Genomic DNA, 14,364 nt, shown 5'->3' on the forward strand with positions numbered 1-14,364 from the left:
AAATTGGCAAGTTACAACTTAATTTGATTTTGGTTAGAGCAGACGAGTGTGCTGCGACGTCACTAGGACTGATATTGAGTCAAGTTTGAGCGAGTTTGATGTAACTTAAAATCAAAATTATGATTCCATCTCAACCTGTAATCTAAGGCTTCGTTTGGGTCGGCTTTCTTACGGCTTCTTAAAGCAACTTTTTAACACAAAAATTTTAATTTTTATACTTGAAAGTTGCTTTAAGAAGCAGTAAGAAAGCCATCCCAAATGAAACCTAAATTATTTTGAGTTAAGTTGAATCCATTTAAAATGATTCAATTTTGAGTTGAATTAAAATTTTGCATCACAATATAATTCGATCGGGGTGAGATTAGGCAAAGGTCTATTTGGATGTTGCTCTCAAAGTGATGTATGACAACTTAACCTAATTGTGATGAATAGTAGGCAAGGGTGGACTAGGACGTCATTAGGATGGACATCTAGTCAAGTTAGTGCGAAGGACTTAGTTTGAAATCAAAATGTTGATTCTAAATCGACTTGAAATCGAAATCATTTCAAATTGAGCTAACTCGATTCAAATTGCTCACTACAACGTAACATAAGTTAGCATTTAGTAATTCTATGTATAAGATTAACTTAGCCACATGTAATTTGAGGACTACGAATGGGAAGAAAAGAGATTGATGGGCATAATGATTGAAAGAAGAATAAATACTATTTATTTATATAAATTAAACAAAAATGATAAAAAAATAAAGATAGTGAAGAAGATTGTAAGATGTATGTTGGTAACGTTAATAATAGTAATGTGTTAGGTTACTTGGGAATGCATAATTGAAAAGTAAATTGTTGAGGTGAATAGAATTATAAACAGATTGAATTTATTAAGATAATTATCAATGAGCTGTTATTAGTATTTTTCCTTCTCAAGTAGGATTGGAAGATAATTAAAAAAAATAAATTGAGAAAAGACTGATGAAATACTTCAATGAATACACGAGTAAAAATATATTTATTAGAGATGATGATGAGTCACCGAATAAAAGGATTTAGAAATTGCTAGATTTATGTGCTTTTAAAATGCAGGGAAAATAGAGGTTTCTGTGGTATTTCAAATCAAATCCCCTTTATTTTGTATTATTTTGGCTGCAAACTAAATTCCAGTAAACTTACAATGCAAGGAAAATGGAATGCAATGCACTCCTAATGCGTGCGACCAAGCAATGCCTTAGAAAAAACAAAAAAAAAAATCTTATAGTAAAAATTGAAAGTTTGACTGCACAATATAGGGTTTTAGTTGTGCATAAATGTTTTAAGAGTATTAGGAAGCAATCAATCTATTGCCCTAGTAAGCAATAGTGAAATTGGAAAAGTGTTCTCAATGTATGTTGCTTAGGGAAGAAAATTAGAATTTTTTTTAGTTTAGCTAAACCTGATGTGATTGCTATAGAAGTTGAAGTAGAGTTTAGTAGTTGTGGAGTGACCTCAGTATTTTCAACAGTTGTTTGTTTACATCTAGGATTAATATTTTGTTAGTTATAGAATTGCTTATAGTGGATATCCAAAGGTGAGGTGTTGTGTATTTTTTTACTATTGATATATTTCTACTTGGTGAGACATCTATTAAATATACAATGCCTCACCAATTAGAATAATGTGCGGCAAAATTACCAGGATAAAATAATAAATGATTATATTAGAAAAATGATTGAAATTACATATGTTAAATATATAATGATTGAAAATAGACTTGGTTGTTTGGATAGATAATATGAAGTGTAGAAAATATGTTCATCGTATGATTAGATAAAGTTTTTCTTTGGGATGACTTTCTTGATGATTCGTAAAGCAGATTTTTAGTATAAGAATTTTAATTTTTATTTTAAAAAGCTACTTTAAGAAACAACAAAAAAGCCGTCCCAAACGAAGTCAAAATCAGTGTTAGAAGATTTAAAATTAGTAAAGATAGATGCAATATTATATGAATAGAAGTTGTTCAAATTGATTTAGAAAGAATATGTTAAATACCTCGGTCACCTCTCAATAAGAATGATTGATAAAGCCAAATCAAAATAGTTGGGATAAAGTTACCGATATGATGATGGAAGTATATATCTGAAAAATAATGAAAATATTATGTTAATATTTGTCATTTGCAGGCCACAATAATCAAACATTTATGTTGCTTACATCTTTAAGCTTGTATTTTTTTTTTCTCATTTTAATTGCTGATGAAAAATAGTTTTGTTGTTTCAGTGACATCATTGCTCTTTTAATGCAATTTACAAGTTTACACTGCAATTTTATGGAATGTAACAGTGTGTATATATATACCTGCTCTTGGTCTGCAACCTCTAATGAGTATATGAAATATCTATTACTTGATTTACACATGAAGTTCATTTGAATTTGCCTTTAATTTATGCGGTCTAATTTCCATTTTTAAATTAAGAACTGCAGCCATCTTATGCTATTGTATTCTCATGTGCAAGTTTTATAACTCAATATTTTGCAGATAACCTAAGTTCTTGACTTTTAGGTTGTACTTAGGTTTCGTTTGGGACAGTTCTTTTTTTAATTGTTTTTTAAATCAGTTTTTTATACTAAAATTTCTAGTTCAAAAAAATTTTGCACTAAAAAGTTGTTTTAAAAGCAATAAAAAGTTGTCACTAACGAAACCTTAATAATATCACATGTTTGATTGAGGGTTCGTCGTCGTTTTTGGGTTTGCGGTCTCCTCTCCATCTACTTTGGTGATGCCTAATGTAACCTGATGTGGTTGGGTCTTTAGCCTCCTCGAATGGATGAATTATTATGTGTGGGCGCTAAACGCTGAATGCTGTTCGAAGCCAAATGAAAATGCGTCACGTCACCCCCTACTTGGTACCGTAACTCGGTAGTGCTCGGTATTGGATGACGTGGTTGCATCTGATTTGTCTCTGAATGATAAACTGTGTTTGATGTTCATACATACCAAAGATTTATAAACTGTCTTTGAAATATTTATAATTCAAATTGACTGCCAAACCAAACCTTGTCTCTTTGTTCGGGCGAATTATTGCGTCCGGTCGCCGGATATCTGGACATCCAATCCAGTGACGCCACATCACCAAAATACACTGGGCCCTGGTGCATTTTGGTGACGTGGCAACATCGGATTGGTGTCCGGACACCGGATGAATCCGGACACCATACGCAATAATTTGCCCTTTGTTAGAAGATGCCTTCTTTTGGCATCACAATTTGCCATCATTATTAGCCGTGCTGTCAGCCAATATTGATTGGGTCATCTTTTGCTTCTATTTTTTTATGCTTCTTTTGTGATAATTTTCTTAATGGTTTCAAAAGCATTTTTTTTTTTACAAATATTTATAATTCAAAAATTTATGTATTAAAAAACACCTTTTAGAAAGTATTAATAAAGTTGTCCCAAATGACATCTTATTTTTCGTTTGGGACGATTTTTTTCTTCTTCTTAAAGTAACTTTCTAGTTCAAAAAAATTAAATTTATATACTAAAAAACTGCTTTAAGAAGCAGAAAGAAAGCCATCCCAAACGAAGCCTTAGTATTTGGAGGATGGGTAACTAAATCTAGTGGCCAATGCCTTTTTTAGTTGCCTTTGGCGAAGAATTGCAAGAGTTAAGGTTCATTCAATGCATGCCGAGTTATCTTTAGATTTTACAAGTCCTCTCAATTAAATAACATAATCCTCTATTTTATACTCATCTAAGAAGAAAAATAAATATGACTCCCTACAACAACAACTGTCCACTCTTAACTCCAAAGAAAGCAGGGTAAATGAAATATTTTAATATCTCATGAAGAACTTTGAAGTGTATTTGATGAATTTATTATTAGCTTTTTTGTAAAAAAAATATAAGAAAAATATTTTTCTATTGAAATAAAGTTAAATCTTTTTGTGAAAGAAAAATGATTCTCAAACATGGCATGATTGATTTAAATGATGAATGAGATTAATGTTCATCACTTTTATATGAAAATGTTTAATGACTTATCCACTTATTCTTCATCTTTCTAAGAAATAATTATGTATTAAGAGTGAATTTTATATCTAAGCACTGCGGTCAAATTAATAAATTATGACATAAGTAAAAAAATATGATTTGATTTTTTTTTAATAATGTTTAGCAAATAGTTGGTAATCATATAATTTTGAATTTACATTTAAAAAAAAATACAAAAAATTAATTACTTGAACAAATTCTTAGTCAAAATACGTATGACCCCAAACAATCTTCTATGAAGTTCCACATAAAATTTTCAGTATTTTCAGTTAAAAAATAAAAAATAAAAATGGGGATTTAAATACATATCATTTTATTTTATACTATTTATATATCTAATATCTAAAATTTTAATATTACATTTTTTACAACTCATATAAAATTTTAATATTAAATAGATCACTCATATATTTTATTCTTATCATCCATATAATTTTTTAAATTTTAATATTTCATTTCATGCATTCATATTATTTTATAGGTAATGGATAATTAGACATATAATATTAAAAGTTTAAATATTATATATGTAAATAGCATAAAATAAAATGATAGGTATGTAAATTGCTTAAAAAAACATAGAAATTTTCAATATTTGTACCATTCTACTCCGTAGATGAAGCGTGCGTTTTACTAGTGAACATGTAATGAGCTCTCGCAAATTATTGCATTCGGTCACCGGATGCGGAGATAGGTCCATATATTAATAAAATATTATTTTAAATTAAGCACGTCAAAAGCATGAATAAAGTATAATTAAAGTGCAGTTAAAAGCACAGTCAAAAGAACAGTTAAAGCACATCTAAAACACAGTCAAAGTACAGTAAAAAAATACAGACTACCTAGCATTTTTTTATTGGGTGTCTAAACCTGCGTCTCCGGTGACCGGATGCAATAATTTGCCCTCGCTTCAGCCTGCCAGCATCTGAGCGCGAAAGTGCGAGTTGAACTGTTGAACAATCCATGGCGCAGGTCGCTCTACGTGCCATGGCCGCCTCTCCCGCATTCCCGCCCATGCTCTCTTCCCTCCGTTTCCTCGCCACAAGCTACACGGCCCGTGTGGTCCGGGCCGACTCCTCCGGCCGTCAAATCATGGTCGAGCTTGACCCCTCAAACCTCTCTTTAGACTCCTACGGCTACCCCATTCCCCGTCGAGACCTCATCTGCCACATCTGCAACCTACTCCGCAATGCGTCATCCCCTTCCACCGATCCCCTCCTCGACGTCGCCGACTATCTCCAAACCCTAACCCTAACGCTAACCCCATCGGAAGTCAGCGAGATTCTCAAATCCCTACGCCTACCTCGAAAGGCCCTCGAGTTCTTCCGCTTCGTTAAGACCCTCCCTGGATATCGCCATGACTGTTTCGCCTATAATCGCATCCTTGCTATTCTTGCCCGTTCGAACGCTGAACAAGAGATAATTGGTGGGATTGTGGAGGAAATGGAGAAGGAGGGGGTTAAAGGGAATATCTCGACGGTGAATATATTGATTGGGGCCATGGGGGGTACGGAATATGATAGGTGTTTGGAGCTTGCCAAGAAGTGGGATTTGAGGTTCAATGGATACACTTACAAGTGTTTGATGCAGGCTTATTTGAGGTCTCGGGATGTGGAACGCGCGTTTAGGGTTTATGAGGAGATGAGCAGGAGAGGCTATAAGTTGGATATATTTGCTTATAATATGCTCTTGGACGCATTGGCGAAAGCTGACAAGGTGATTTTCAGTATGTTCCTTTTTTTTAAAGCTACCTTATACCTTTTTCCCGTAATTTTATTTGGGATTCAAGCAGCAAATGCTAGCAAAATTATTAATGAAAGAATATTTTACTTTATAGGAATTTTAATTGTTTTGCCACTCCAAACGTTTTGAAATTGCTGGTCTACTACACAGGTTGTTAATGTTGTATGTATTCCATCCCAATCTATTAACTCTTACCTCGAGGCTTGCTAGTTTAATTGGTATTAAGCTAAAATGAACAGTCTGTTCAATTTGTTCAGGAACAATTCTCAAGTTATCTTTATAACATAGTTTGAGCTGAATCCTCAAATGTCAATCATGGCACATAGGTACAATCATGGTGGGCTGGATGGGTCAACGTAAGCTTCTGGTAAAAAAATTTGCCCAAAGTCAATTGTTGATACTATAATCGAAAGAATCTTTTATTTTTATTTTTATTGGAATTTTAATTGTTATACTACTCAAATATTTAATACTACTATCTTATACATAGGTTTAATAGCTAGTGAGTGAATGTAACCTTAATTTGAGTGTGGACATAGACCGACTTAGCTAAATCATAGAAAAAATGTATTTTGTTTTCTTTATTTTTCTTTTCCATTTAGTTACTCAAATTAAGATTATTCAATCAATTTTTTGAAGATAATACTTAAATTAATTGTAATTACTGAAACAATCCTTTCATAGCATTGGTTGGGTTGAATTCTCAAATATAAAGTACATCTCTTAAATGCAATTGATTCGGGTTGGTGGCTCAACTGGAGCTTCCGACCAAAAATCTACTTAAATTAAATTATTTATTGTGTTTGAGACAAAAGGTGAACAGGTCTTTGAGCTTGTGCTGGGGTTTACATTTATAATTAGTTAACTTACAAGGTTAAATTACGATAGTGAAAATTGAGTTACCTATCAGTAAGAAGATATACATGAAGTTGATATAACCATAAAATTCAAAATTAGGATGATATACTTATAAAATTACAAGCTTAGGATGGTATACTAGTAAAAAATAATGGTTATATGTTTTAGTGGTTTTGAAGATTTTAGATCATTTTTTGGTTAAAGTTGGTCTGGAACTTATTAATATTTTTAGTTTCAAAGTTTTGGCCAAAACAAAATCGTTCCAATAAAATTTAGGAGGATGCTTAGAAACTGGTTGATTTTTTGAGGAAAACTTCACTAATACTTTTGAGCAATTTTATAATTAAAAAGTTGTTGAAACTTGAAACCATAACTGAAATTGGACATAAAAATGAAGAAACTAACAAAATTATCAAAAAAAAAAAAAAAAAAAATTGTGTGACTGAAACCGTAACCAAGTTTTAAAAACTTGTATAAATCTCTAAATTGCATCGGAAGTCTAGTAGAACGTTTATATTGTTGGATGGTTGTTAAAAGATTATTTTTCCTTCTGATTTTTAGATTGGTTTGTTAACCTGTTTCTGATTTGGATAAATAATTTTACTTCAGAATTGATTTTTTCTTTTTAATTTACAATGCTCCAGCAGTTCATTGACATTGAATACGAGGTTTAGCAAATTATTTTCATGGGGTAGTGTCTAGACTTTTCTTTCAGAGAATAATTAGTGAAATTCTAGGAGGCTTTTTGCTGCTGTATAATTTTTAATTTTAGTTTAAATATTTTCTATATGCAGTCAATGATGGTGTTCATGCTGGGCATAAACTATTGGAATAAAGTTGTACTAGTCTTCTTGCCCGCACCGCACTTTAAAACTTTTTAGTTCTGATTTTAATAAATGTCTTTAAGCCTATTTTCCATTAACTGAGCTTCCTACACTTTCATCTCTAAGTCTTAACGGGTTCTTAATTTTTTTTTTGGGTAACTTGATTCTTCAGCAGGTTGATCTATGCTATAGAGTTTTTGGAGACATGAAGCAGAAACACTGCGAACCAGATCAGTACACTTATACAATTCTCATTAGAATGTCTGGTAAGACAGGAAGGACAAATGATTTTCTCTCATTCTTTGATGAGATGCTAGGAAAGGGATATTCATTAAATCTTATTGCATATAACACAATGCTTGAGGCTCTTGCAAGAAATAGAATGGTCGACAAAGCTATACTTCTTTTCACAAGGATAATTAGAAGGGATTGTCGGCCTAATGAGTTTACTTACAGTATTCTCTTAGAAATGTTAGCAGCAGAAGGCCAACTACATCGATTGAATGAAGTTGTAGAAGTGTCAAATAAATACATGAATAAATCAATTTATTCCTTTTTAGTTAAGGCATTAAGTCAGTCAGGTCATGCAAGTGAAGCCCATAGTTTGTTTTGTAGCATGTGGAACTTACATGATGAAGGAGATAGAGATGCTTTTGTGTCCATGTTGGAAACTCTGTGCAATGCAGGGAAGACATTGGAGGCAATAGATCTGTTAAATAAGATTCATGAGAAAGGAATATCTACAGACACTATGATGTACAATATAGTTTTTTCAGCTCTTGGTAAATTGAAGCAAGTATCATATATTCAAGCTCTGTACGAACAAATGAGGGATAGCGGGCCTTCTCCTGACATATTTACATACAATATTCTTCTTTCAAGTTTTGGGAAAGTTGGCCTGGTCGAGAAGGCGTTGGAGCTTTTTGAGGAAATGGAATCTAGTGTTTGCAAACCTGATGTCATTAGTTATAATTCTTTGATCAACTGTCTTGGGAAAAATGGTGACCTTGATGAAGCTCATATTAGGTTTGAGGAAATGCAAAAGAGGGGCTTGAATCCTGACGTTGTCACGTACAGCACCTTGATTGAATGTTTTGGTAAAACAAATAAAGTTGAGATGGCTTTTAGGTTATTTGATGAAATGCTAGCTGTGGGGTGCCACCCAAACATTGTGACCTACAACATCTTGCTTGATCTTTTGGAGAGAAATGGGAAGGTGGCAGAAGCTTTTGAATTTTATGCAACTCTGAAAGAACAGGGACTAACTCCTGATTCAATAACATACACGATACTAGAGCGATTAAATTGCTCTTCACATAGAGCTGTTGGGGTGCGCAAGCAAAGTCGTGTCACTGGTTGGGTTGTTAGTCCTCTAAGGTGATTTGTCCAATATAACGATTATGAGTCACCGAATACCTCTAAAGACCAGGAGTGCATGATTTTACAGTTGAAATTGCCAGATTTGTCAGGAAAATTATCAGGTCCGGACATCGGTCCTAGATATAAGTCCAGATATGGATGCACTTTGACTGTGCTTTTTGACTGCGTTTTATCTGCACTTTACCTGCATTTTACCTGCGCTTTTGGCGCGCTTGGCTTAAAATTCTGCGGACACATGTACATTTCACATGTCAATATTTTATTGGAGTCCGAACGTATCTCTAAGTCCGATGTCCGGACCTAATAATTTTCCGATTTGTCATGCCCAACAGTAAAAGAGGATGGAACAGTGCACCACGCCTGAATCTCCTAAGCTGCAATCAGTTCAGCTTCCCATTGGTACAAGCCATTTTTTTTTTTAAGCGGAGCATTGCTGTTTCAGTGAGAAAAAAGTTTATGTTAATTTGTTTTTGGAGTGGGAGCACACTTTGTCTGTAGGATTTTCCAGAATTTTGATCGCATTCGAGGGCTCATCAAACTTGATTATTCCTTCTGTCACATGTTCTATTTGATAGATATCAATGCACCTCATTAGTGCAGGCACTCTGGTTCCCAGGTGAGGGAAAATAATTAATAGAGCAGTTTCCAAAGTTGATTTAGTCCCTACGTTTTCTTTATTCCTCTATTGATAGCGTTGATCATCCTTCCATATTTTGATCTTGATCTTCAGGTCAGATCTGTAGATCCATCATCAGATTCATATTAAAATCATGCAGAGATCAATATATTCAAATACAGATTCCAAGATGTCCAAATCCAGTTCTTTAAGTCACTTTGTCTTTCTTCCACATCAAGAGCTTGAAGGTTACTGACAACTCGTTGTTTCTATTCACTGTAATAAGCATCGAGTAATTTGTTTAGGTTACTGTAAATCTATTTTGATTCACTGTTTATCTACTGTGTTTCTATTCACTGTAAATACTTTTCAACTTCCAATCTATTACAAGTTTATGATATGTTTGATAAAGTTCTTTCCACTGATAGCTTCACAATACAATTCATATTTCAACATGAAGTAAACATATACACTTGATCTCCATTTATGTTCGGAATTGAACTTCAACATGAAGTAAACACCAGCTTATCATATTACTAGTTATCCTTTAATTTTTTTACTATTAGTTAGTAGGGGTGTCAATTTCTAACTCGACCCGGAAAAATCCGGGTTTGGGTTGACCCGTTTAGCAAACGGGTCAGTTCGAGTTCAAATTTTTGACCCGTTTTAAAAACGGGTCGGGGGCGGGTTGACCCAAGAATCCAAAATCAACCCGACACTGACCCGAAAGTCTAGTCCAACCGAGTTTCTGCCTGCACTCGCGACGTTTCCAGGCTCCGGCTGCTGCGCTCGCGTGGTCCCGCACTCGCGTGCGAACTTCGCCTGTTGTCGCGCACGACTCAGTCGGTCAGCCCGCGCCCTGAACTCCCGCGGTTGCGTCGTCGCTCTGTCGCGCGGTCCCGCCTCCTGCGGACTCCATCCGCACTCACGTCATCGCGCGGTCCTTGGACTCCGTTCGCAGTCGCGCTCGGGACTCCGCCTTCTGCCGTGCGGGTCGGGTCGGGTCAACCCAGCAACCCACGCGGGTCGGGTCCGGGTTGAAATGTCCGACCCGTTTGCAAAACCAGGTCGGGTTCGGATTGACCCGTTTAGATCCGAATCAACTCGGATTCGACCCGAACCCGACCCGTCGACCCGAATTGACACCCCTATTAGTTAGGCCGCATATTTCATCTTTATTTATTATTGAATTTGGTCTTATGCTTTTTAGAATATTTTATTACTTTGACTTGATTTTGAATTTATAAAATATCAGTTAGGCTATAGAATGGAAAAACAAAGGGATGGGGGAGTATTTGCAACATGGTAGCTTTAACTGTCCTTAGAGGGAGGATTAAGGATTACTTCTATGCATTTGCTAGTTACTGTTACATTCTTTTCAGAAATATCAGGTAACTCTATATTCAGAACAAATCTAGACTAAATTCAAGCTATTCATGTTCAACTGCAAGGGGTATTATGTTAACGAGAAGAGGACAATGATGAAAGGTTTGGCCGTATTGGTTGGAAATTGAAATTAAAATAGGCTTGTAGCAGACTTTATCAAGAGTTATACATGATTTTAGCAGACTTTCTTAAGTGTTATGCATCATTGCATTTATTATCACATGATTGTCAGATGTTTACTTCTTGATTGGTACAGCAAAGAAAGTCCGAGCTTAAGTTTTATTTGGGATAGTTTTTTTATTGCTTCTTAAAGTAGTTTTTAGTATAATTTTTCTTTTTAATTTTTGTACGAAAAAGATGCTTTAAGAAGTAGTATGAAAGTCATCACAAACGAAGCTTTTGTCCCCTTTAGCTAAAACCTCTTAATGACTCTAAATTAGGGGTGTAACCGAGTCAAGCCGGCTCGACTTGATAACAGGCTCGACGAGTCGAGCTCGAACACGATTTCGTCATTCCTGCTTATCGAGCTCGAGTTCGAACAGACGTTTGCTTGAATCGTCAGTTCGCAGAGGTGACCGCGCGGGAAAATCTAACCTTTGGTTTGGGCGGGCGATAGGACGACTCGTTGGTCAAGCGGGAAAATCAAAACAACGGTGTTTGACGGGACGACGGAGCTCGTTGACGATGGAGGCCGGAGGATCGGAGCTCGTGAGCTGTTAGCGGGGCTAGCATGGTCGAGACAACGAGTTCGTGACTTTGATCGAGCTCGACGGGACGGCGAACGACGGAGCTCGAAGAACGACTCGATGACGAAGGACTAAACGACGTAGCTCGCGGCTTCGATATAGCTCGGGATGATGCTCGACGGCGGAGGTCGGGAAGGAGCTCGAATCAACTCGTTTCGTGAGACGAGTCGCGACTCGAGTTTGAGCTCGAGCTCGAATTTGGTATTTGGTAGTCGAGCTCTACTCGAACACCCTCTGACTTGAGCTCGACTCGACTCATTTGCACCCCTACTCCAAATCAATGCATTTATTCAGATCTGTATATCATAACTGATTTGGGAGTTGCTGTAGTCTGTAGTTAAGAACATTCCTACAGGGTAAAAGATGAATGAAACCCCTTCCTCATTTGAAGATGATGACTATAACAATAATAATGATGGCAGCAGTAATTAATAGGGGTTAGAGGACCAATAATTATCACCAAAATAAGGATCAAAGCTTCGGTTGATGACAAATGCGTCAACATAAAAATAACGATGAAAGAAATTATTCTATATGTTCTACATTCAAATAAGGCTATAAGTATGTATATCTGTATTGGGTTGGAAACTTTAGTGAGCTTATCAATTAAAGTTGCCTATTCAAGTGATCCCAGTTTGTAAAAGACGATAAGAGATGTACTGCATGATAGTCTATATATGCTCTATTTCAAGGTATCATTTATTATTATTATTTCACATGAGGTTTAAAAAGTTATTAAAGATTTATTCATGCCTCCTCAATTATAATCATAAAAGAGTTATCAATGGAACATATGTGGATGTTTCTATTCTAAAGAATTAAAATATGATATATAAGGTGATATGGTGTGGGCTCAGAAAATTTGTGCCCTGGCCTATCCTTTTTCGGGGGAGTTTTAAAGAGTTTGGGTTTTGAGGTAAATTTTCAGAATGCATATTGGATTGTGAAATAAGACTACCCAGAGATTTCGCCCTTATTTTGTGAGGACTTTATGATATGAGTTCAAGTTTCCTATAGGTGTAAGCCCCTTATAGTTAATTACTCCTTCCGGTAACGAGAGAGAACTTTTGATTAAGGCTAGTCGTAAATCAAATACGTAGCATGTATCTGGTATATAATAGCAACATGATTTGGTATTTGAAAATTTAATACTTAAAATAGAAATTCATCACTTTGTACTTAAAGCAGATGACAGGGGAATGATGATGAGCTCGATCAAGATCCCATGGTTCCGTCGTCCCGTGTTATCACGGTCCTTGGTCTACTTAGTCAGAGGAGGTAGTCGACCCAACATGATAGAAAGAATCTTGTCGGCAGCCATGTGTTGTGTCATCCAAGTGTACCTTGTAGACATGAGGGGAGTATTTATCTAAGGGGGCAAATTTGAATTCACCTTAGTTAACAGAGGACTTTGTGCCCTATGGATCATATCTTATTGATTCGTATCTCAATGATTTAATGTCACTATGGAGCATACGGGCTCTGACCATGATCGTAATTTAGTGGTGCCTATTTGACGGCAAAATTATCGGTTAGAGGACATGTGTCATGTCTTTGCTGGCAATAGATTGTTTGAGAATGAATACTACTGATATTCTCGACCATACATTAGTTCTTTGTGAGCTGAAGTGATATTTAAATTCGTCTATCTCGACAAACTCTTACAGAGTGTGGATGAGTTTTACTTTAAATGTTTAATGATTGATATCAATTTTATTTATTTTTTGAATTTTGTAAATTTTGGATTTTGGTAGTTTTTATGAGCTTTTGGAGGCATTTGAAATATTTGGAATTATTCTCTCCGGTTGAGATCTACATTCAACACGATTATCATCGTCGTGATTATGAAAAATTTATATTTTTATCGGTTGAACCTTGTCGACTCTATCTACCTGCTGACGGAGGATTGGGTTCTTCGCAGGCTTTATGTCTTTTGGATTTTCATGGGTCTTTAGGAGGTATTTCGAATACTTGGAATTAAACCCTACGGTTTAGATATATATTCAACACGATTATCATTGGGATATTATTGAGCAATTTCATTTAATGGGTTGAACCTCGTTGATTATATCTACTTGCTGATGTAGGATCAAATTCGTAGTAGGCTTTATGTTATTATCAGTGATATCTCTTGATTATAGGTCTTGAAGGTCTAATAGTAACGTATAAAACTAAATATCATGGTCGATGCCGAGACCGTATATTTGTTCATTGATTCAAGTCGTGTTAACTCTCGTCTTATCAAGGAGAAGAGTTGGACTTGAACTTAAGTTCATTTCTTAACCTGTGATGCATCCTCATATGTCATGCGTGTAAATACAACATGCTCGTCGAGGCCCATGCGGGTATTTTGGGGGTATTTTTGTAATTATCTATTAAATTTTGTCGACCCTGTCTAATTGCTAACAGAGGATCATGTTCAAACTTAAATTTATCATTTTGACCCATACAACATCCACAATCATCTTGTGTGTACTTATAACACGCTCGTTGGGGCCCGATCATCTGTCTAATTGCTAACAGAGGATCATATTCCAACTTAAATTTAGTTAACATAATTATCAATCAAACTTAAATTGTGGATGTTTGTGTTCTAAATAATTAAAATATGATATATGTAAGGTGATATGGTGTTGGCTCCGAAAATTCATGCCTCAGCCTCCCTTTTTTTGGAGAAGTTTAACGAGTTAGGTTTCAAGGTAAATTTTCAAAAGATAGATTGGATTGTGAAATAAGACACTACCCAGAGATTTCACCCTCATTTTATGAGTACTTTATGATATATGTTCAGGT

At 35.3% G+C, this 14,364-nt stretch overlaps 1 protein-coding gene across 2 annotated transcripts; it reads left to right on the plus strand.

The window, feature by feature from the left end:
- The first annotated feature begins 4,925 nt into the window (after positions 1-4,925).
- Positions 4,926-9,860, plus strand: LOC110103129 (pentatricopeptide repeat-containing protein At1g51965, mitochondrial). Of its 2 annotated transcripts, none has more exons than XM_028694366.1 (3): positions 4,926-5,734; positions 7,616-9,439; positions 9,554-9,860. In XM_028694366.1, exons 1-2 carry the CDS (start codon positions 4,982-4,984, stop codon positions 8,822-8,824), a joined length of 1,962 nt encoding a protein of 653 aa, XP_028550199.1. In that variant the 5' UTR covers positions 4,926-4,981; the 3' UTR covers positions 8,825-9,439; positions 9,554-9,860. The 2 variants fall into 2 exon arrangements, with proteins under 2 accessions (XP_028550199.1, XP_028550200.1); XM_028694367.1 differs by having other exon boundaries at positions 7,619-9,439.
- Positions 9,861-14,364: the final 4,504 nt, after the last annotated feature.

This window comes from Dendrobium catenatum, unplaced genomic scaffold (genome assembly GCF_001605985.2).
Source record: "Dendrobium catenatum unplaced genomic scaffold, ASM160598v2 fragScaff_scaffold_465, whole genome shotgun sequence".
Classification (NCBI taxonomy): domain Eukaryota; kingdom Viridiplantae; phylum Streptophyta; class Magnoliopsida; order Asparagales; family Orchidaceae; genus Dendrobium; species Dendrobium catenatum.